Source organism: Ipomoea nil, unplaced genomic scaffold (genome assembly GCF_001879475.1).
Source record: "Ipomoea nil cultivar Tokyo-kokei standard unplaced genomic scaffold, Asagao_1.1 scaffold1834, whole genome shotgun sequence".
Lineage (NCBI taxonomy): Eukaryota > Viridiplantae > Streptophyta > Magnoliopsida > Solanales > Convolvulaceae > Ipomoea > Ipomoea nil.
The window spans coordinates 1,754,162-1,778,120 of record NW_017618262.1 but is presented as its reverse complement, the minus strand read 5'-3'; the positions used below and the strand labels follow the sequence as shown (position 1 = coordinate 1,778,120).

The window sequence follows — 23,959 nt, the reverse complement described above, 5'->3', positions numbered from 1 at the left end:
ACACCATTAGGTATGTATAAATGCACCATACACTGTTTGAAAATACACCAGAATGAAATGTCAAAAAATACACCACACAAAAAAAAAATACACCACACATAATGGTGTATTTACGAACACTGTGTGGTGCATTTATGCATACCTAATGGTGTATGCCGCACTGACCGCACGGGAAGACCTGACCTCACATGAACCTGACCCTATATATATATATATATATATATATATATATATATATATATATATATATATATATATATATATATATACTAATAAGAGTCCAAGAGAGTTAGACCTATAATTGGTAGACAAAATGGCGGTCAAATTTTTTTAATCAAATGAATGACTCAGATTGATCAGATTTTAATTTTTCCTTAAATTTCTTAATTTATCCTTAATGAATATGATTATCCGTTAACTTTTCCGTTAAATATTATATTTTCCGTTAATTTCTGTTAGTTCACCGTTAACTTACTCATTGATTTCAATAAGAAAGGTCTTAGGTTCAAACCTTTTCCCAATCAAAGTTGGCATAATTAGCACTCTATTTTACTCTTATTAAATTAAATAATAATTTAGTAGCTACAACAAAAAATAATACATATGCATTTCTTTAATTTAGAATTATGTATCTACAATGTCTTTATTCAAAAAAAAAAATATTCATTAACAATAAATTAAATAAGAGAAATAATTTCATTAGTTATATTGTATTTTTTTTTCTCCAATATAAAATTCTTTACATTCAAATTCATCAATTGATTATATTCGCTACATTGTCCCTACAATGTCTTTATTAAAAAAAAAAAGTATTCATCATCAATAAATTAATTAAGAAATACTTTTATTAGTTATATTATATTTATATTTCTCCAATGTAAAAATTCTTTACATTCAAATTCATCAATTGATTATATTTACTACATTGTCTATTATCTTTTTTATGTATTATTTTTTAATTAAATATCAAAGTTATAATACAAAATAATGCTATATATTTATTTACCAAGTATTTTATTAATACCATAAAAAAATTAAAAAAAGTATAATTAATAAAGCCAATCATATTAACTACTTGAGGGATTTGTTGAAAAGAGAGTATTCAAATCACACAACAAATTGAAGTGAGAACTACCTCGCAATGTCCTTGTTTGACAATCAGCAGTTAGTGAATTTGACCAGCGAATTATATCAACGGTTGGTAAAAAGATATTTGAAAAAGTTAGCTATTTAGATTAACATGTAAAATGACCTAAGGGTATATATATATAATTGTTTTAAAAAATATATAATTAAGCCAATCATATTAACTACTTGGGTGATTTATTGACAAAAAAGAGTATTCAAATCACACAACAAATTGAAGTGGAAAACTATCTCGCAATGTCCTTGTTTGGCAATCAGCAGTTAGCTCTTCAATATTAGTATATATTTAATATTTTATGCCATAATTTTTATTTGTTCTCCCTTATGTCTCGTATTTGATTTTAACAATACCTATACAGTTATTTTATTGACAATTATAATCAATCTTGACTATATGATCTTGCATTTGTAAACATAGAATTGCTTATTTAAATACGCAAATTTAACATTCAATTATCTATGTATGAACAATTTCAATATAATCTTGCTTTGATATACTTTAAAGTACTTTAAAAAAAAAACATTGGGCATTATCCCAATCGCGCAATGCGCGTAAAAAACTAGTATATATATATATATATATATATATATATATATATATATATATATATATATATATATATATATATATATATATATATATATATATATATATATGCCAATGATCTTGTGGTCCAGTGGCACCAAGTTGCTCTCTTATATAGAAGGTGTAGGTTCGAGCCTTAATGGGGGCGCGAAGCCCTTAATGAGAACAAAAAAATGTTGTTGTGATTATTTGTTGAAATGAATCATTTATATTATTTTGATTTTAGTATTTTTTTTTATGATTTTTCTTATTTATCCTCTGTTATATTATTTTCTTCTTTTAGTATAAACTTTAGTAACGAAAACATGTTTCTCATGCTAATTTGAATTTACTCTTGGGTGTTAAGTTCATTAAATTGATACTTTTAGTGCATATTCCCTTGTTTTCTCATTAAGATAAGGTTTCACACTTGTTTTGAATGTTTTACCGTGTTCGTTAGTGTTTAGGAACCATTATTGTAGATCAATTGCAAAGGCAAGGGAAGTCCTAAGACAAGTTCGGAGACAAAATGAAGTGAAGATGCTGATACAGAGTTTTTGACGCGTCGAGTTCCCAACTCGACGCGTCCAATACTTCCAGAAAGGTGGCCGTTCGAGATCAGAGGACTCAACGCGTCGAGAAAGGTGGCTGTGACTTTTCAAATGAGAGGTCCCAATGGTTGAACAAATACTATAGTATAACAGAGTAAATAGTACTAAAAAAATAGAATTATGGAACCATTTTTATAAATTTGATATTTATATTTTAGAAAACAACGGACAAATCCTTACTAATTAAAATCTAAATGAAATCAAATTTATTTATTATATTACTCCAAACTTGACAATCCGTGTATACGAGTTCGTTTACGAGTCGACACAATAACGACACGAACACGATAAGGCTAAACACGAGACGACCTGCTAAGGTTCGGGTTGCAATTCTTAACACAAACACGATTTGTAAATGAGTTGACACAATAAACATGACTTGTTAATAAGTTTCGGATGGTGTCGACAATACAATACATACAAATACAAATATATACATATACAGACTACATGCGTAATAAGAGTCAATAAAGGTAGACCCTTAACGAGTATTAAAAAATGTTGGTGTAATTATTTTTGAAATGAATGGTTCATATTATTTTAATTTTAGTATTTTTTAAAAATTATTTATCATATTTTATTATCTTTTATATAATTTACTTTTCCTAAATACCCTTATATTTCGTTAGTGTAAACTTTAGTAACGAAATATTCAATTAATTATTTATTTTTCTTAACTTACTCATTGATTTTTATAAGGAAGGTCTTAGGTTAATTTTTAAACATATATTTTTATGAATATGAATATGTTACTCATCCAATCAAAATTGACATAATTTTTTTAAACATATATTATGAATATGTTAGAGTGTATTAAAAAAAAAAAATACAATGTAAAATTTAACATAAATTTTGGTTAATTAATTAGAATCACATATTGGACATTGATGAAACGGTACACCTAATTTACGATATATATTCAACACTATGAGAAACTATGCTTATTATCATTTTTTTTTTTGGAGAAAGAGGATTTGGTTTTGAAGGTGTACTGCGCCAAGACACTAAAATTGCAGTGAAGCACATCAAGGGACTAGATCAAATCAAGAACTCATTTCTGCGAAAGTGGCAACAAGCGTAAACACGAATCACACCAATAAATATGGTTTTGTGTTGCCAAAACTATGTTTAGTGTACTATCTAGTGATGTGCTTTTCTTCTAAAATTACTATTACACCAGCTACTCCAACATTTGTATCACATGTCAATATGTCATAGTTATACAATTTTAAAATATTTACTTTTATAAAAAATTTAATAATAATCAAACCAAACAATATAATTTAAATTCCACCCTTACAATTATTTTTCTCCTAATTCTCTCGTTCCAACTTAAACGGCCTATCACTGTTTTTGTGGGTGATTTTTATTAGCAAAGCACAAATGACAGTGGACTCTCAGTGAAACCACCACTGTACTTCCAGGCTCCAGCCTACTCTCCCTTCACCGTCACCATTCCAAACCATTCTTTATCTATTGCAACCATCCATTTGGTGTCGTCAGCGGTGGTAAGATGGCGATACTGTACGCGTTGGTGGCCAGGGGGACGACGGTTCTGGCGGAGTTCAGCGCCGTGACGGGGAACACCGGGGCAGTAGCGCGCCGGATTCTGGAGAAGCTGCCGGGGGAAGCCGAGTCCAGGCTCTGCTTCTCTCAAGATCGTTACATCTTTCACATTTTGAGATCCGATGGCCTCACCTACCTTTGTATGGCTAACGACACCTTCGGCAGTATGTGCCCTAAATCCCAATCTTTTCATATGATGATTACAGTCATTTTCCTTCAAATTCATAGTTAAAATTTTCGCCTGAATATTGTCTTATTATTATGTAACTATTCCGTTTGTACTGATAGGTTTTCCCAACTGGAATATGATCTTGTTGGTTTAATTTTCTTGATTTTTTTTTTTTCTGAAACAAAATGTTATGAACTAATTTTTATCTCAATTCAATGTGACTCTTTTCTCCTGTCATAGTTTTTCTATGAGTTTGGAGGCTTCATCCTCTTTCCACTTTGAAGATCAGTTATTGGATGATGCAGATAGTTAGATTAGGAATTTGTGCATTCACTTAGTCTGGGATTATATTGTGAACTATTATGAATTAGTCCTTGAACTTGCGGTCAAATTTGTGGACAATCATTAGGTATAAATTTGTCAAATACCTGCTTTGCAAAGTTGGATTATCCCAGACCCAGAGATAAGTTCTGTGTGTGTGTGTGTGTGTGTTTTTTTTTTTTTTTTCATTTTGATTTTCTTTCTGTGGTGGAGAAAGTGGGAAGACTGCAGAAATCTATAAGGCTATCAATCTAGGAGTACCCACTTACAAAACATCATAATTGATCAACGTTTTAAAGTATATCGGCAGTTGACTTAGTATAGTGAATAGAATAGAACGAATGTTTGCTATATTGCTGTTTTCGAACTGTAATATACACTTGCTTCTATGAATTATGAAATTCAAGCAGAAACTCTTTTACTTGTCCGGTTCAATACAAATAGACATATCACATATTTGTGATAATGGGGTAAAATATTAGAGAAATAAAAGATTCATCAGAATTGCCTTGTGGCTGTGGTATTTGCTCTAGTTTTGGGAGAGAATTCCAATTTAGTCATTACTTGACCTTGACTGCAATGAATGGTTGGTTGAAGGGAGGTTGTTGAGGTCATGTTGCTTGCTGTGTGTGCAAAGAGTAATTTTCTCTTAGCTACTTATACTTATACCCTATTTACATTTAACTATCTAAACTTTTACTCATAACAAAAAGCAGCCCTTATTTGTTTGGTGTTAGACTAAATTTCGACCAATTTTCTGGTCAATTATATATGATGTGCATATCACATTATTATGTTTAAGAGTAGTTGTGTCATTTTATACTGTGTGATATACACAACCAGAAAGAGAGCCAATTGAAACTGAAACGCATATCATTGTTCCACCAGTTACTCTCTCCAAATGATATATATTTACTTGTATATTCATGGTGTATGTATAAATACTTTGAATATATGTCTCCAAATTTGATCTGATCTTTGTCTTTTTTCTTTTCCTTGACCCAAAAAAAAAAAAAAACTGTTCCTTTGTGAGTTTGTGCATAGTTGATTTGTGCAAAAGATGCAAAGTTTGCCTACACTAGAGAAAGAGCAATGTCTAAAATTGGGACAAACAAAACCAAAGGCTACCTGAGAACTCTCTCACTTTCCTTGCTCTGAGGCCTAATGACAATATTTCAGATTCAAAAAGCAGTTAGTTACTGAGGCATTTGAATCAACATCAGGACTTGACTTTTTCTTGTCTCTTTGTTTTTGAAAGCTTTATTGATGAAAAAAATTCAAACTTTTTCATCTTGTGACAATTATAGCCAAATCTTTTAAAGTTGGTAATTTAGTACTAGAATTTTAAATCTCGGAGCTATTTTAGCCAATCTTCTAACTCCGCACACACACACACACAAAATCCAACCCAATATTAATGTTCAAATACAAAGAAAATTTTTGATGTGCAATACTTGGAATTTTTGCTCAAACTTGTTTGTTTTGAATGTCTAGTGCCCAAGCAAAAGTACAACGCACTCTAGATTGTATTTTAAGGCTTTTGTTTGACTTTACTCAGGGAGGATACCATTCTCATATTTGGAGGATGTTCAAATGAGATTTATGAAGAACTATGGTAAGATTGCTTCCCATGCACCTGCTTATGCAATGAATGATGAATTCTCAAGGGTTTTACATCAACAAATGGAGTTCTTTTCTAGGAACCCTAGTGCTGACACACTAAATCATGTTCGAGGTGAAGTGGGTGAGGCAAGTGTTTCTTCTATTGTTATTAAAAAGAGAAAGAACTACATATTTTATTTCAGTTTGAGCAGAATAAATTAGTGAATTATTGTTATAACTTGATCTTGAGGATATATTATTCAATCATAAGGGAGAAAATATATTTGATATTTTATAATCATAATTCAAGTCTATCTAGTAAAATTGTTGGAATGCAACTGATGTATTTACCAATACATGCTTTACAAATGAAGATTTAGTATTTTAACTTGATTTGCTTTCTGCCTTCTGCTCCAAACTTCTGTCTCTTCTTTTTTGTATTTCTATAAATGTGACTTTTCTAAAATGTTTCTTTGTCTTATCTGTGAAATTTAAATCCAGATACGCACCATCATGGTGGATAATATTGAGAAAATACTTGAGAGAGGTGACCGAATTGAGCTTCTGGTTGACAAAACAGCCACGATGCAAGATAATTCATTTCACTTCAGGAAGCAGTCAAAGCGCCTTAGACGAGCTTTATGGATGAAAAATGCAAAGCTCTTGTAAGTCTTTCTTGACCTGGAACGGTCAATAGTCCATAGAAGAAAAGGAAAAACTCCGATTTCCCATTTACTCACAGGAGAAATTTTCCATTTTTTCAAAAAAATGGAAAACAAGAGACTTTTCTTTAGGTAGCTATCTATAGACCTGCAACTTAAATGACTCTTCATCCTAAGAATTTCCTTACGAGACTCACTAATATCAGCCATTGATCTAGCCCCAATTGGAGGACCCCAAATAACTCTTGCATTTCAAACTTTAGTACAGAGCATGAATAAGTAACAATTAACCCATCCATTTGCCTACTTAATCCAGAGGAGTGCAGAGTTTTTACTCCTGTTTGTTGTTTGATTTTGCTGATGGGCACTAACTTATATTTTGTTTATGTTCCACAGGGCTTTACTGACATGCTTGATTGTCCTCCTCCTTTACTGTATAATTGCTGCTTTCTGTGGGGGTATCACCCTAAGTTCCTGCAGATCATGACTTCTTGGGGGCAAGCCAGTGGCTCTTTGGCTATCGACCTAACGAAAGTTATAAGAAGATGGTGTTTGCCTATCAGTGTAAGATGTTCAAGACTAATTGAGCAGTAGTTGGGGATAAAGCATGATATGATTTGCATTTTCTTAGTTGGTACACTCATCTTCTGTAAATGTGTCTTTGCCTTCCTCTATTTTTCTAAAAACTGCAGCTTTGATTTTTTTTTTTTTCCTGTCTTTTTAGTATAATACAATGATACATATATCATGTATCTCCACAGATGTATAAACCATAAAGAATTCCATTTAACCAGGTTTTCCCTTGTCAATATTACTTTATTCTACACTTTAGTCTTTGAGTTATATGTCAAGTCTTTCCGTTATTATCGTGTGTATTTTTTGTCCCTAAATTATTTTCAAAGTGAAAATCTTAATTTCATCTTCTTATTTTATGTCTTGTATTTCAATAAAAAAAAATGTTTTTTGTTTTTTATTTTTATATATATATATATTTTTGTTTTGTTTTGTTTTGTTTTTTTTTTTTTTTTGTTTTTTTTTTTTTTTGTGTCATGGGATAAAAGTTTGAAACTTGTATAATGGAAAGTAGGCAATAAAGCATGGGCGGATCTTGGGGCAATGGGGCCGTTGCCCCCTCCCACCCCTTATATATATGTATGTATATATATACATATATAGCAAAAGCGTATATATAAAAATGTAATGTATATGCTGCTTAGTTTTTTTTTAATACTATTTAGTCTGTTATAATGTTATAATGCAGTATTCGTTCATAATTACTTTCTTAATCTAATGAAGTACAAAGAGTCAATACTGCTCATATTTGTGTCATTAGATCACAAGGTCATTGGCTATTTAGGTAATTTAGTTGGTTCTATTCCAATTAATATTGTTTATAAAATTGATTTTTATATATTATTCTCAATAGTTTTGCTTATGCGTAATTCATATTGATTTGCAACTTGCCAACTTATCTCAATAGTTTTACCTATGCCTAATTCATATTGATTTGCAACTTGCTAACTTGCTAGACTAACTGCCTAACTGGTTAAGTATAATTCTAAAAATGAGATGTTTATCCTTAAATACTATTGATTGTGGTACAATGTAGTATCTATAGATAGCAAAGTGTTAAAATTTCTGCCTCAAGTATCATATAATTGATTATAAATGTTGTATTGCAACTTATAATATATTTTCTATTTGAATGTGTTTGATATTTTGTTATCCATATTTGTAAATTCATTTGAATTTTGCCCCACTGAAAAAAAAAAAAAAAAAAAAAAAAAAAAAAAAGTATCCACCCTTGTAATAAAGAATTGAGGTAGATGTAAGGTAATGCATTTCTGGGAGAAATTAGGGAGACGTTGCCATGTGTTTTGGGAAGAAGCGCACCAGTTGTGGTAGGCCCATATTTCCCAATTTCTTTTGCCGACCAAACACTCCCTCCTCCTTACATCGCCCATCCGACACGTTGGTTACTCATCCCAGGAATGGGAAATCTGGTAGACCCAACACATGGATATCGACTCATAGTATCATTGGATTGAAAGGATTTATTTATTTAGTAAACAAAGATGAAAACACAAGAATATTCTGTTCATCTGTTATAGTTGCTACCTATGCATACATTTTCTGTTTGCCAACTTTTTTTTTTTTTTTTTTTTTTTAATATTATGGTATAAGCCAAGACTGCGGCAAAGAGCATCAATCTTTTGGCTTCATCCTGTGATTCCTCACATTCCCATTTTAAACACCCAAAGCCTAATAAATCTTCTATTCTTCTCCTCCATCAAGCTTCTTGTCATTTAATTTCAATCTTTGAATCTATGATGGCGATGGCGACTCTCCTTAACCCTTTAATCCCTTCTTCTCTGATTACCAAATCTCTCCGCTCACCGAAATCTCCATTTCTCAGTCCACCCACCCAGACAAAGTCTTGTAGTCAAGCAGTAAAAAGCACTGGTAAATTTGGTAGCTTTCTTGACTTGGAACCCACATCAAAGCCAGAGTCTTTGGATCTTGATCTTTCCTGGCATGATCCCACTTCAGCCCGGCCGCAATTCGACGTCATCGTGGTCGGCGCCGGCCCGGCCGGCCTCCGGCTAGCCGAGCAAGTTTCCCGGTATGGGATCAAGGTATGTTGTGTTGATCCTTCACCTCTTTCCATGTGGCCTAATAACTATGGAGTTTGGGTTGATGAGTTTGAGAGCTTAGGATTAGAGGATTGTCTTGATAAAACATGGCCCATGGCTACTATTCACATCAATGATCATAATACTAAGTACTTGGATAGGGCATATGGGAGAGTGAGTAGGAAGAGGTTGAAGTTAAGGTTGTTGAATGAGTGTATGAATAACAATGTTAAGTTCTATGAAGCTAAGGTTTGGAAAGTGGAGCATCAAGAATTTGAGTCTTGTGTTACATGTGATGATGGTAGGAAGTTGAAGGGGAGTTTAGTGGTTGATGCTAGTGGGTTTGCTAGTAGCTTCATAGAGTATGATAAGCCAAGAAACCATGGCTATCAAATTGCCCATGGCATTTTGGCTGAGGTGGATGCTCATCCATTTGATTTGGACAAGATGGTGTTGATGGATTGGAGGGATTCGCATTTAGGGAACGAGCCCTATTTGCGCGAGCACAATTCAAGGGTTCCCACGTTTTTGTACGCGATGCCATTTGCCTCGAATTTGGTGTTCTTGGAGGAAACCTCGCTTGTTAGCCGCCCATTCTTGTCATACATGGAAGTGAAGAAGAGAATGGTGGCAAGGTTAAGGCATTTAGGCATTAAGGTGAGGAGTGTTATAGAGGAGGAGAAGTGCTTGATTCCCATGGGAGGTCCTCTACCTAGAATTCCTCAAGATGTTTTGGCAATCGGGGGGAACTCAGGGATCGTTCACCCTTCCACGGGGTACATGGTTGCTAGGACTATGGCAATAGCACCAATAGTAGCCGAGGCCATAGCCGAGTGCCTTGGCTCAACCAGAATGATCCGAGGAACACAACTTTATCAACGAGTTTGGAATGGATTGTGGCCCATAGAGAGGAAATGCGTGAGGGAGTTTTACTCTTTTGGAATGGAGACATTGCTGAAGCTCGATTTGAATGGGACTAGGCGGTTCTTTGACGCTTTCTTTGATCTCAATCCTCACTACTGGCACGGCTTCCTCTCCTCAAGATTGTCGCTTCGAGAGCTTATTATGTTGAGCTTGTCCCTCTTTGGGCATGCCTCTAATCTGTCTAAGTTAGATATTGTCACCAAATGCCCTGCTCCCTTGGTTAGAATGGTGGGCAATTTGGCACTTGAAACCATTTAAATAATTGTTTTATCTCAACTTAATGTAATACTTCTCTATAATCAGATATCAAAAAGTGTCTTGTTTGTTAAAGTTTAGAACCTAAAACACTTGACTGATTTATGATAGATTGGTTTAGAAGTGGTGGAAGAGGTTTGACCTATTCCATTATCCATTCATCTACAAAGTAGTTCAATATACCTACATATACATAAAGACAAATCTAAAGGCAATCTGCTTTCAAAATAGGACAGAGGCTTATGGGGAGTGTCTCCAGGAGACCAATCTGCTTCCATTGACTTTAAATTTTCCTCATTTCCAAACATTGGAAACCCGAAAACCGGGTTTACAAACACATCCCTTTTTAATATAGTTAGTGATGGAATTAACAAGATCCAATCACGGGATAAACGCAACAAGCTCTAATGCCATTTTAGAATCTAAGATCAGATTGATGTCACTCAATTGAGCTATAATACGCACTCAATTAGCTAGTTTAACTCGTAACGTTATAAATCTATATGTTACTTATTTTTCAATGCGAGAAACTCTTGACATATATAATTGCAAGTTTTTGAGATATGAATCATTATCTTGAAAGCTTAATGGAGCAAGTATACATGCAACAACTCTCCCTCTAAGAATCAACCAAAATAACCAAAGCATTCTCAAAACCACTCCATCATTTGTGCCCTTCTACCAACAATGTATATATATATTCCAACTCCTTAATGGATCTTCCACAACAAAGCAGCCTAGCTTCCTTCTATCTCCAAGAACACCTCTTCAGATCAATCTGGTATCCCTTCTCTCACCAAAAAGCTAGCTAGCTCCCATGGATTCAGGGAAAAGCAATGGCGAAACAGCGATCCTTATGCCGGAATCCAAGTCCAGCAAGGGTAAAGCCACCATCATTGCCACCACAAAAGCTGTTCCTCTCCAGCAGCAAGGGGGAGGGGGAGGGAGAGGGAGAGGGAGAAGAGGCTTTGCGATTTTCGACTTCATTTTACGGCTGTGCGCACTGGTAACTGCCATAGCTGCCGCAGCTACCATGGCAACTACTGATCAAAGTCTCCCTTTCTTCAACCAGTTCTTCCAGTTCGAAGCAAGCTACGATGATTTCCCCACTTTCTCGTACGCCATTTTCATTTTTTCGATTTGAAATTCTTCTACAACCTTCAATGTATGTATATTTGAACATTTTTTTGTGCAGGTATTTTGTGATTGCGAATGCCATAGCTAGCGCATACCTTGTTCTCTCGTTGCCTTTCTCCATTATCTGCATCGTTCGACCAATTGCAGTCGGTGCAAGACTTCTCCTCCTCATCCTTGACACCGTAATGACAGGTTTCACAACAGCTGCCGCCGCTGCTGCCGCCTCCATATCGTACTTGGCACACACCGGCAATTCCACGGCGAACTGGTTTGCCATTTGCTCGCAGTACACCGACTTCTGCGATCGAGCTAGCGGGGCAGTGGTGGCCTCCTTAATTGCAGCGGTCATCTTCATCTTCCTCGTCATTCTTTCCGGCATCTCTCTCACAAGGCAGCACCGCCACTAAGGCACAAATGGATTTCAAGATTGATAATTTCCTTTGTTTAAACCCTAAATTATTGGCCTTTCAATTCTGGGAAATCTCTTTACTTTGTTTTCTTGTGTTGATCTCATATTCCTAATGAAAGTTAATATTCATCAAAGCTGCAAGTCATGTAAATAGAAACCATGAATGATATTCATCACAACAATGGTTCCGCTTCATTTGGAGAGAGCTATTATCATAATGAACATCATTCACAATTGGGATGAACATTTGTACTATGTTTTCTTGTATTGATCTCATATTCCTAATGAAGTTAATTTTCTTCTTCTTCTTCTAAAAAGTTGAATCCCCGACCCTAAGGGCCCCACATCCTGGCCTGACAGAGCATTTGAAAAATGTAAATCATGATGACTCAATGGCTCAGCAGATAGAGCCAAATGACACCTAGATCTCTTCTCCGAAATACTACCTACTGAACCATTAAACTAAGCCTGTGCGAGGATGAAGTTAATGTTCTGTCCTGACAATATTCCTCAAAACTGCAAGTTATGTAAATAGAAACCATGAATGATATTCATCACACTCATTAGGGAGGACTATTATCCCAATGAACACCAGACACAATTGGGATGAACATTTATTTAGCAAGGAATGAATGTATGGCAACTGCTTTTAAAGGAATTATTTGCTTGAAGTGTGATAAACCAGCAACCAACCATATGTATATATCCAAACATCAACCAAAAGCGCAACAGAAGAAGAAAAATGCAGCTGGGAAACTCGAATGAAGGTTATAGATCATAACAAATAGCAGGTTATAGTTCTGCAACAAAGCTACAGTTTTGACAGTAAAGAGAGGCAACGGTTATCTTATCTGCCAATCTCGACGAAGAAACTAAGGTTGTTATTACTCGGTTGCCTTGCCTTTGCGCCTGCTGCTGCTACCGCTGGTTTCTACAAGGTAACAAACCATCGAATCCACATCGTCCCCGAAGATGCTGTAAGCTTCAATTACTTGTGGATAGCTGAAACCCATTGACAGCATAATCTGCATGCTGTCACTGAGAACAGAATCTGGCAATCTCGACTCACGCCCTCCATCGCTCCTAGTGTCACTTCCTGATGACCCTACATTCATTTCGATCATTTTGGTAATGGATCCATGACAGCCTCTACTAAGGTCTCGTATAATAAATGACTAAATGGAGGAGGCGCACACTTACTAGCTCCAGAAGAAGACGGTTCAGCACCAGAGGTGGAAGATTCTCGGTGGCCGGGTTGTTGCTTGTACTTGTCATTGGCAAGATACTCAGCCCTAGAAGCTTCCATTACCATGCGTTCTATTTCCTTCTCGGTGAGCTCAAGATCTGAAATAAAGCGCCCTTCCGCTAGAAGGATCTGCAATTTGAAGAACATCAACCTAATTAGAAAATGCCAGTGCGATTAGGGTAATAAGTTGTCAGGGTACTCGCATTATCAATTTGTTGGTCCTGTTGTGCCTTAATTGCTGCTTTCACTTGATCCTTATCAACATTTCTCTGTAAAGTGTAAACCACACAGATCATAATATTAACTCCTTGTAACAAATATAATACGAATTCCTTTTTTTAGATATAAGAGCGGTGAGATGTTGATTTGAGACTTTACCCCTTCCAAACAGCGAAAGCCAAGTCCTGCACCAATTGTTAATCGCCGAGGATCAACCAGGGAGTTGTAATGATTACCATGATGGTAGCTTAGGCGAATAGGAGGGGTGTCCGTATTGTAACTTCCATGAAATATGTTGATAGGCTCTGCATCCGTCAACCCCATGAAGTTAATTTCTAGGTACTCAAGAAAGCGAAATTTATACAGCAAGCATAGCAACTGACATAATTTCAAGTAAACTAGCACCTGTGCTATATGAATATATATGGATAGGTCGATTGTACATTTCACATAGAGCTTGAATCTCCACATTGTTACCGTAAACCTGCAATCCCAAACCACAATAAACTATCACTATAGTGTGTGATTTGAAGAATATCTTAGACACATGCACGTCAGACTTGAAGAAACCAAGGAGAGAATGCTATGAAAATAATATAACACAAAGAAATGGAAAGAGAAGAATTACTGTTCTCAGAATAATAGCAATGAATATTCTATTACAGATGGGAAGGCATGGCTTAAGATGTAAGATGTACAATGAAAAAGTATTGAAGTGCATACCTTATCTCTACGTTTTCTCTTGCAATATGAAGTGAAACCTTCTGTTATAAACTGAGAGAAGTGGTCTCTTTCACGTTCCTAGAAATAAAAACATGAAGTAAATAGATATTACCAATAAAGGATCCAAGATTCAGAAAATCAGAAAGATTTAGATGACCAATTAAATGATCAAGAGAGAGGTAGCAATGGACACTATCAACATTTAACACCCTAAAATTTCCAACTACTCATGCATTAAACAATACAAAATAGATCTATCTATTAATTACAATTTGTGAATGTGACCTGCCAAATTAATTTCCAGCAACAAGAAATCCACCAAAGCTATTTTATTTTGATTTATGTTACCAAGTGTTTGAAAATGGGGAGAGAACACAAAAAGGTGTATCATCTAAAGCATGCACATATAACATCCTATCGTCTGAATTAACTATTAATCATTTTCAATTAATAAAGAAATGAAAATCTTAAAAGTATTTATTTTAAAAACTAAAGATAGTAAAATCGTTAAAATCCTTGAAAATATATACCGTTTCTGGAGCATTCACATAATACGTTTCATCATATCAAAATTTCAAAAACCAGTTAAGCAGTTTCCAGAAAGCCTTTGTCTAAGTATAGGAGAGGCAAGGGAATATCAAAAGTAAGCACGCAAATCCTTCCCCACCTCACCTATTTCCTTTGCAGAATTGGGCATACGGGCAATATGACATTCTTCTCTAAAATAATAGTGCATAACGAAATGATTTTACCTGCTTGTAAGACTAATACAATAATATAAAAAATAATAGCAATCGATCATTCATATAAATATACACAATATTCACAAATTTAATGAAATTGAAAAAATCCCCCTTTAGAATTTAGATATATGGCAGAAAAAGTAAACATCTGCGCTCTGCCTGTATTGATCTACTACATGCAAAGACAAGGGTCAAATGCTATTGATTACTTTTCTCTGATAGTGACACACCTATACATCCATAACAAAAGAATTGAAGATACAGGTCTTCCCACCACATTTCCATTTTGTTAATTTGTTCCAAGGCAACAGGTTCATTTTTTCCCTTCTAAAATATGTACAAGGATCAATATTACTGCAGCTCTTCCAGAACATCTTTCTAAAGCAGACAAATTTTATGTATTCCTCTTGTTTTTACCTATATTCACAATCATTTGAAGAATGTTCTTCAGCTAAATAATGAAGATACTCACTAAGTGCACAAAAGCTAAATGAGAACAATATTCATCATTTGAAGAATGTTCTTCGGCTAATCTATAGGTCGACACAAAACTCAGTGAATTATGTGAAGAAAGTAGCCATTTCATTTTTCATTATTTTCACAGACTAGTTAGCTTGAGAACATTTCTTAGAAACTGGAATCATGCATAGAAAGTTACTAAAATCAATGAAACCAGAACTTGCTTCAGGACATGTCAGAATATTTAAAATTAAATTCTGACTGCAATAATAGAGTTACCATGTAGTCAATGCACATCTGCCTAACCAAATCGTAAACTTCAGAATCACCATACACTTGATCAGCAACAGCTCGAAAGAGGCAGTTTCCATCTTCCATCATTTTCTTGACTTCCAGACCTTTAACTCGTCTTAGATCAATTTCAAATTGGCGTTCTCTTTCCTGATATAAGTATAGAACATTTAGATTTGCAGAATTAGAAGTACTGCAACTATATATGAAACCCCTTCTAATGAATTAGCACTTAGGCCTAGAAAATGGAGGTTTATATTTATAACCAATTCAAAACTGCATCATAGATCCCCCACATTTACACAAAATAATAATAATAATCCTCATTTCAATTAAAAGGCAACATTTTGTTACCACCCAAAGTTTGTATAAGTTATGATTGCTTTAAAAATTTAAAGTAACATAAAATGAAACAAAAATGGTAGTTCATGTTTATAACTGATTACAACAGCATCTTAGATTCCCCAAAGCAAAAAATGAAAATAAACCAATAATAATAATTTACTAGAAGTAAATGTTCTTTGGACTTACTGCATCATCATAAGGGGGACCAAGGGATGGGCCTTGCTCATCAGCACTGTTATAACCTTCACTTTCACAGTGAGACCGTGGGGAAGAAGGCCGGGATCTGGTTGGTGAAGTTCTAACTGAAACAATAGGACGGCCAAGAGGCCCCCTAGATGGTCCTGTTCGCACAGCATTTGAACTGCCAGATGGATACCTCCTCAGATTTGAGTTCATTGAAGTGGGTTTTGGAGGTGGCACCGGAGGAGGAGGTGGATATGAACTACCAGCAGTTGCAAGCAAAGAACTTCCTTCATTTTCCTCTTCCACAACTCCCAACCCACCAAGACCTTTTAGCGAATCCTCAGAAACAAAATCATTATCAACTATTTTCTCCTCATCAGCTCTCAAATCATTGCTCAAGTTTTCTGGTGAAAAATCCTCACTTTTCTCACTTCTCACTGGCTTGCTCTCAAAACAATCAACTGAAAACTCATCCAGGGAAACCTGCTCTTGAATTTCAGCTCCCAACTCATTGTCTTTCCCAGCTGACGACACCTGACTGTTGCTAGTAGTTTGTGGTTGAACCAAAGCTGAAGACGAAGAAGAAGAAGAAGATGAACTAGGCAGTGATGTCAATGATCTATTCTGGTTTGATGATGAAGACGAGGACCCATTAGAACCCCGCTGAACAAGTATCCGAGTCATTTTCTAAGTTTTCTTCAACCAGATGCCTGGGTGACAATTATTTTGCTTAACCTAAGATTAGAGGAACATAAACCCCTTTGTTTTCAACTTGTCGCGCTTCCTGGCCTTAGGTGCAGTAACCCCAATCCCTTGGCTGAATGATTCGTCCGAGTAGAAGTCAATTTCCCTCTGCTCCTTGTGAATCAATTTCTGCATTCCCCTAACAATTCTCATGAGACCTTGACCTCCAAAAATTCTTCTTTCAAACAACAAAACCTTATTTCTTTAAGCTACTCAAAATAATGCAAAAGTAAAAGCAAGGCCCGAAACACAAAAATTCACCTCCTCTACTCCCAACTGCAATCGTAAAATCAAATCACCATACAACCCAACAACAAAGTATCAGAAATGCATTCCCGATCACTTAACACGCAATAATATGAAAAGCCCATGAATAAAAATCAAGTTCAGAACAAAATTCAAGAAACTAAAACCCAAAAATAATAATAATCATAAAAGAAACGGAAAAAGTTTAAATTCCATGAAACAATAGTCTTCCAATTGATAGATAACAACAACTTTAATTCGAAAATCTCTAATCTTTCCCATAATTCTTCAAGATTGGGAATTTAGATAGAAATTAAACAATACCCAAGACAAACACGCATCTAATCTACGGGTACACATTCACATCCAATCGCATATAAAGGGTATATTGAGTGAAATGAAAACCCTAGAGTTGACTCGGACGGAGCTAAGGAACTCACCGAAATTGAGCGGGCGACGGAGACGAGTTAGCAGTGGGAAGAAAGCAAGAGTCCTTGAGATGGGTTTTTGGGGAAAAAATCGCAGAAGAATACGAAGATGGCGACGAAGACGAAGACAAAGTCGAGGTGGGTAATTAACTTCGGAGCAAAGGAAGTGGCTTTTTTTGATTGTATTTATTGTATGTATAAATGTGTAAATGAACAGGTAGAGAGAGAAAGAGATTCAGAGAGAGAGAGAGAGAGAGAGAGAGAGAGAGAGAGAGAGGTGAAGCCACGTGACAGTGGGATTTTCAGTGCGAGGTCTTCAGGAATCAGGAGGCCATGTACACGTGGCGAGTTTCAATTGGCAGCTCAGCCAAAGAAGAAGAATAGAAGGTTTCGGAAGTTGGAGAAATTGGCACATCCCTTTACCTCCAATCTTAATTAACTTTCTATTCCTGTCTTAGGCCATTTAATTGTGGTTTACAATTAATTATTAATTATTGATCATTAAAACACAAAAGAAAATTCATTATTTTTATTTCTTGCCCCTTTTTGAGAAATCCCTTCCTGAGCCTTAGATCGAACCCGATAAGATTGCGAAGAGGTAAAAGGTTGAAGTGAGCGCTGAGTCAAAAAGTGTGAGCAAGATGTAAGTCTTTTTCTGGTGTCGTTCTCAAAGGATATGATGATCAATGGAAATGGAGTAATGTGCGGTTAAGCACAAGGGCATACTAACAATAGGAATTTAGATCTCAACATTGTGAAAGAGAGCATCAATAAAGTAACAAGTAATGTAAATAAGCAAGTATGCAAACAACAAGTACACAATGAATAATGAGGGGACTTATATTAAGCTTCCTTGCTTGGATGCAATGAATGGTCCTAGATAGGGAGTAGTGTGATGCATTAACCATGATAGTTGGAAGATGTTACCCCATTGCCAAAGCCACAAAACATGTTTTATTTGGTATATATATCAAATGGTTAGAGTTCTACCTTGTAGCAACCTTAAGCACACAGGTCATTTATCAAACATGTTGTGGCCACATCTATTTCTCTAAAAATGCACAAATGCACCTACACTTAGTCCTTAATCTGAAATTAAGCAAATTAAACTTATTCAATACATAAAATTGGCTCAAAGGACACAATAATAACACAAAATGTCTCCAAAATACCCCCACAAAAATATAACATCTTTTGGACTGATGTGACAAATACGTAGGTGTATTGTATTTGGTATCGAGTAGCTAAATATGTGGTCAGACATTCCCGAGCTCAAGTATAGTTTCAAAAGTCCAAAAGCTCCCCTCACAAGCACTGAATGCGCCTTTTATAGACATCTCGAGAGAGAGAGAGAGAGAGAGAGAGAGAGAGAGAGAGAGAGAGAGAGAGAGAGAGAGAGAGAGAGAGAGAGGGGGGGGGGGGGGACACATGACGGAAGCTCGACATATTAACTCCGTGTCTCACATGCACCGACATGCACCAACCACAGCGGAGGCAGATCCAATAGGTCCACGTGTAATTAGATCTCTAATATCTGTTTTTTATCATGAAGTGATTGGTCAAGACGATCAGGTTACCTTAACTTGTTAATAACGAGGGTTCGGCGCACGGGAGAGGATTCCCGATCACACATGATTGAGAATCTCGTCCCAGGCAAAATGAGCTCTTTACCAACTTACTGAGGCATCTTTTGACTAGGTTCGGGTCTGATAAAGCAGAACATGGCCGGATCTGCTCGGGAAAGGGACCTCCCGGTCACCTGCATGAATACTGAACACGTGCAAATTAAAGTTATAAGGGAAAAGTATAATTCCTATCAGACACTTATTAAAGGGTAAATCACGGTAAAGTTATTTTTATTTCTAAATTACAAAGAGATAATCTTTTTGGTCTCCCAATTATATCGTTGTTAGTTTGTCACTTTTAATATAACAATTGTCTATAAAGTAATTTTTATTACAAAATTTGTTACAATTGTGTTAAAAATCACTTTAAGACAATTAAATAACAAAAATTGACAATGAGTATAATAGAAAAACATAAATTGTTATTTACTTACAATTAAAAGTTTCATTTTCTCTTTTATTTTATTTTACTTTTTTTTTTTTACATATATCATTGAAAAATATGTGACTAAATAAGTTCTCGCCTTACACCCATCAATATTCTTGTTTAACAATTTTATCATATTTTTATTAATATTTATTGATAATAAAGTAATGGCTTATTTTTTATGACAGGTGGATTGAATTGATTATGTTGTGTGTGACTACAGTGTCATATACTTTTATGATAAATGGCTCCCGAAGTATCTCGATCACACTCACTCGTGGCCTCCGACAGGGAGATCCGTTATCCCCTTATCTATTCATTATTTATGCAGAATGACTTTCAATTTTATTACAACGGGCTCAGGATAGGGGATTAATACATGGTTGCAGGGTTGCTAGAGGTGCACCTCCTATTTCTCATTTATTTTTTGCGGATGATAGCCTACTGTTTTTCAAAGCAAATATGCAGGAAGCATCTGAGATAAAGAATTGTTTGTCGCTATATGAGAGTTTATCAGATCAGAAAGTTAATTATCATAAATCCAGTGTATGCTACAGTAGGAATACATGGCAGTATGATAAGGATATGGTGGCACAAATCCTAGGTGTAACCCAGGCTCCCAATTATGGGAAATACCTAGGTCTGCCCTCCTTTGTGGGAAGAGATAAAAAGGCTGCATTTGCATATATTGAGGATAAGATCAGAAGTGGATTGGTTCTTGGAACAAGAAATTATTATCACAAGCTGGTAAAGAAATTTTGTTTAAAAGTGTGGCTCAAGCAATGCCGACCTTTTCAATGTGTATTTTTTTGCTACCCATATCTGTTTGTAAGCGAGCTATGAATCGGTACTAGTGGGGAACAGGTACTGACGGAGGCATTCACTGGAAAGCTTGGGATAAGTTATGTATCCCAAAAAAACATAGTGGCCTGGGATTCAAAGATTTGAGAGCATTCAATTTGGCAATGTTAGGAAAGCAGGCGTGGAGATTGCTCACTAACACTGACTCATTGGTGGCTCGGGTTTATAAGGCCAAGTATTATCCTAAGGATACCTTCTTGGAGGCAAATATAGGAAATAATCCAAGTTTTTGTTGGCCCATTATTATGGCGGCTAAAGATCTAATATGCGGTGGTATAAGGAGACGAATTGGGGACGGGAAATCTACCTTAATATGGGAACATCCCTGGCTGCAAGATGAACTGGATCCTATGGTTCACACGCAAATGCCACAACATCTATCTGGAGCCAAAGTGGTGGGATTAATTGACCAGGATACGGGTACTTGGGATCCGCATATACTAGCTGATATTTTTCAACCAAGTGATATACCTAGAATCCAAAGGATACTAGTTGCCCCTGAGTATGATGATATATGGTATTGGTATGAAGATCCTAATGGATGTTATTTGGTCAAGAATGGGTACAGGCGTATAGTTGGTAATTATGAGAATAATTCTAATGGAGCATTTGATGAATGGCTTGCCCTATGGAAGTTAAAAATCCCACCCAAATGGAAGACATTCATATGAAGAGCTATTTGTGATATCCTTCCTACTACCAACAATTTGCTTATAAAGAGAGTGAATGTTAATCTGATGTGTGCCATGTGTGGAATGATCAATGAGGACACCATGCATGCATTAGTTTGTGTGACTATGCAAACTCCATATGGACTCAATCCAACCTTCCACTCTCCAATATTAACACAAATGTTGTCCATGAATGGTTTAGTGCAATCTTGAATGTTCTAGACTTTAATGTAATTGTTTATGCAGCTGCAATATTATACCATCTATGGAGAGCCCGAAACGGAGCGGTCTGGGATGCCTGTCTACCAAGACCAACGAAATTACTTGTGACTGCAGCTGCTACTGTGAGGGCATGGGAAGCCGTCCATCACCGTACCCCAACACGGCAGGCTGCACGCCAAACTACTCCGACCTCCGAAGCTGCCGCGGCTGCCCCTATTGTCGGAAACATTCTGCCAACCGACGCTGCTGTTATGCAGGTCGCCGGGCGTCCGCCGTCTCCACTACGCAGCCACCCTGCTCTCCCACGTGGTACGATGACAAGGCCAAGGAAATGTTACATAGATTCCAGTTACCATCACGGAACAAATGCGGCTATAGTCGGTGCAGTTCTTCTCGACGCCGACGACCGTTATGTGTCAGCTTTCAGTGCCCCCCTAATAGGTTGCTTCTCCCCACTCATGGCCGAGGCATTTGCATGCAAGGAAGCCTTATCCTGGCTTAGAAGGCGGGATGAATAGTTTATACAAATTCACACGGGCTGGCAGTTGCTACAGAGTTATCTGTCTAGACCACCTACCACATCACATTCATACCTAGGTTATGCTATTGATAGTTGCAGAACTTACATATCTGCTTTCACTTTCTGCTCAATTATTTTTATTCCTAGATTACAGAATTTATTAGCTCATTCCCTAGGTACTACAGCTTTTGATTTCGCTACGGCTATGTACTGGGACAATGTCCCACCAAACTCTATTTCAGCTTATCTATAAATACAACCGCCAGGTTGACCTTCAAAAAAAAAAAAAAAAAAGTAATGGTTTATTTAGTATAAATTTTTTGAGCTATTTCATATTTTTCTATTCTCCAACAACAACAACAACAACAACAAAAAAGTGGCCATAGACTCTAAAAGTTGAGATTAAAGGAAAAAATAAGAGCTCGTTACTAACCTAAACCGTTTTCTATTTTCTATTTTATAATTTTTCAGTTTTCATTTTCTATTTTCCATTCCCTGTTTTCTATTTAGAAAACTTGTTTACTAACACTTATTTTTTTTTAGATTAACGCTATAAAATTAACACAAGTTTAATTTCGAGTGATTTTTAGACCTTATATTTTAAAATATATTTGGTTTAAATAGAATAAATATAGTTTTTACCAATATATGTAAGCTTTTTTTTTTTTTTTTGAAAATATATATGTAAGCTTTTTAATTAGTCTAGAATATGGAAAACTATTTTCCTTTTTAATTAGTCTAGAAAATGAGTCTAGAAAATGAAACCAACTTAAATACAACCAATTGTTATATGATGTATGCATGCTTACATATCCCGGTCTAGCCTCTATGGTTCATGTTCAGTTGAGTTACCATGATTTATATCCTCCCAAATGCTCTGTTAGGTCGGGGTGTAGGGGCGCTTAGGGTTGGGGTTCAGCCTTTTAGAAGAATGTATGCATGCTTACAATTGAGGTATAAATGTATAATTAATAATTTGTACTTTTTATTTATGATAGAGTAAATACCCAAAATGGTCCCTCGACTATAGCTAAATTCACAATTTGGTCCTCGACTTTTAATTTCAACCAATTAAGTTCTTAACTTTGTAATTTTAACACAATTTGGTCCTCTATCTATTTAACCGTTTGTTGACTGTGATTTTTGAGGATATATATGTAATTTCATGGTCCATCGTCGGGTTTTTAAGGTTCCGATTGCATTTTCAAACCGCACTATTACATTCGAATCCACTGCCGAAAGTGATCTACCAAATCCGGTCGCCTTTTTTCATCCTCCCTTTGGATTCAATGTAGTTGAGTTCGTACCAGAGCGAAGAAGACGATGTGTTTCTGAACCGGTGCAACGTCATCCTGGAGGCCTCCACGTGCTCCGACGAGAGCTGAAAGTTCTTCTGGAGATCGTCGATCACGGTCAAATAGATAGAGGATCAAATCGTGTCAAAATTGTAAAGTTAAGGACTTAATTAGTTAAAATTGAAAGTAAATGATCAATTTGTGAATTTAGCTATAGCCGAGGGACCATTTTAAGTATTTACTCTTTATGATATTAAAGGTCTCTTTGGTTCAGAATCTATTTATTATGCATTTGGCATCTTAATATCATGTTTCCAAGCATAGTATCTAGGAGACAAACGAAGCAACCTCGGGATCGTGTAAATATCAGCATATATAGCACATTATAAGCGATCCAAAATATGAATAGGGAAAGAATTTTTATTATCCAAATTAAGATTATTTTTTTCACATTATTTGCATGCTTTATAATTTGAAGAAATGTGATTAAAGACTTTCTTTTTAGTTAATGAAGAAAGAAAAGCACCCAAGTAACCACTACTTCCTCCATAAGCATTGCCTCATCGCCTAAAGCCCATAATCTTGTCGATAAACCTCTTTAGCAAGAAAATCACTGCCTTGTCCGAATGGGCAAATTATGCAGTGCATCCGTATGCACCAGCATGGTGCATACGGATGCAAAAACGACGTCGTTTTATTAAAAACGCGCGT

General features: G+C 35.8%; 4 protein-coding genes across 7 annotated transcripts; 3 read left to right on the top strand and 1 right to left on the bottom strand.

The window, feature by feature from the left end:
* The first annotated feature begins 3,710 nt into the window (after positions 1-3,710).
* LOC109192904 (vesicle-associated membrane protein 714) lies at positions 3,711-7,435 on the top strand. The gene is made up of 4 exons (XM_019343614.1): positions 3,711-4,052; positions 5,937-6,127; positions 6,482-6,645; positions 7,039-7,435. The coding sequence occupies exons 1-4, from the start codon at positions 3,836-3,838 to the stop codon at positions 7,127-7,129; spliced, it is 663 nt and encodes a 220-aa protein (XP_019199159.1). The 5' UTR covers positions 3,711-3,835; the 3' UTR covers positions 7,130-7,435.
* Positions 7,436-8,683: 1,248 nt separating this feature from the next.
* Positions 8,684-10,529, top strand: LOC109192897 (neoxanthin synthase, chloroplastic-like). Its single transcript, XM_019343606.1, has 2 exons — positions 8,684-8,924; positions 8,959-10,529. The coding sequence occupies exon 2, from the start codon at positions 8,970-8,972 to the stop codon at positions 10,455-10,457; it is 1,488 nt and encodes a 495-aa protein (XP_019199151.1). The 5' UTR covers positions 8,684-8,924; positions 8,959-8,969; the 3' UTR covers positions 10,458-10,529.
* A 410-nt stretch (positions 10,530-10,939) lies between these two features.
* Positions 10,940-12,411, top strand: LOC109192905 (casparian strip membrane protein 3-like). Its single transcript, XM_019343615.1, has 2 exons — positions 10,940-11,570; positions 11,650-12,411. The coding sequence occupies exons 1-2, from the start codon at positions 11,272-11,274 to the stop codon at positions 11,996-11,998; spliced, it is 648 nt and encodes a 215-aa protein (XP_019199160.1). The 5' UTR covers positions 10,940-11,271; the 3' UTR covers positions 11,999-12,411.
* Positions 12,412-12,647: 236 nt separating this feature from the next.
* Positions 12,648-17,859, bottom strand: LOC109192896 (OTU domain-containing protein 5-A). 4 transcript variants are annotated; one of them, XM_019343605.1, is made up of 10 exons: positions 17,640-17,859; positions 17,215-17,229; positions 16,213-17,082; positions 15,670-15,831; positions 14,189-14,266; positions 13,871-13,949; positions 13,625-13,770; positions 13,450-13,515; positions 13,201-13,375; positions 12,648-13,105 (listed from the first exon to the last, which is right to left on the bottom strand). In XM_019343605.1, the coding sequence occupies exons 3-10, from the start codon at positions 16,891-16,893 to the stop codon at positions 12,885-12,887; spliced, it is 1,608 nt and encodes a 535-aa protein (XP_019199150.1). In that variant the 5' UTR covers positions 16,894-17,082; positions 17,215-17,229; positions 17,640-17,859; the 3' UTR covers positions 12,648-12,884. The 4 variants fall into 4 exon arrangements, with proteins under 4 accessions (XP_019199150.1, XP_019199147.1, XP_019199148.1 ...); XM_019343602.1 differs by having other exon boundaries at positions 16,213-17,229; XM_019343603.1 differs by lacking the exon at positions 17,215-17,229 and having other exon boundaries at positions 16,213-17,092.
* Between the last annotated feature and the right edge of the window lie 6,100 nt (positions 17,860-23,959).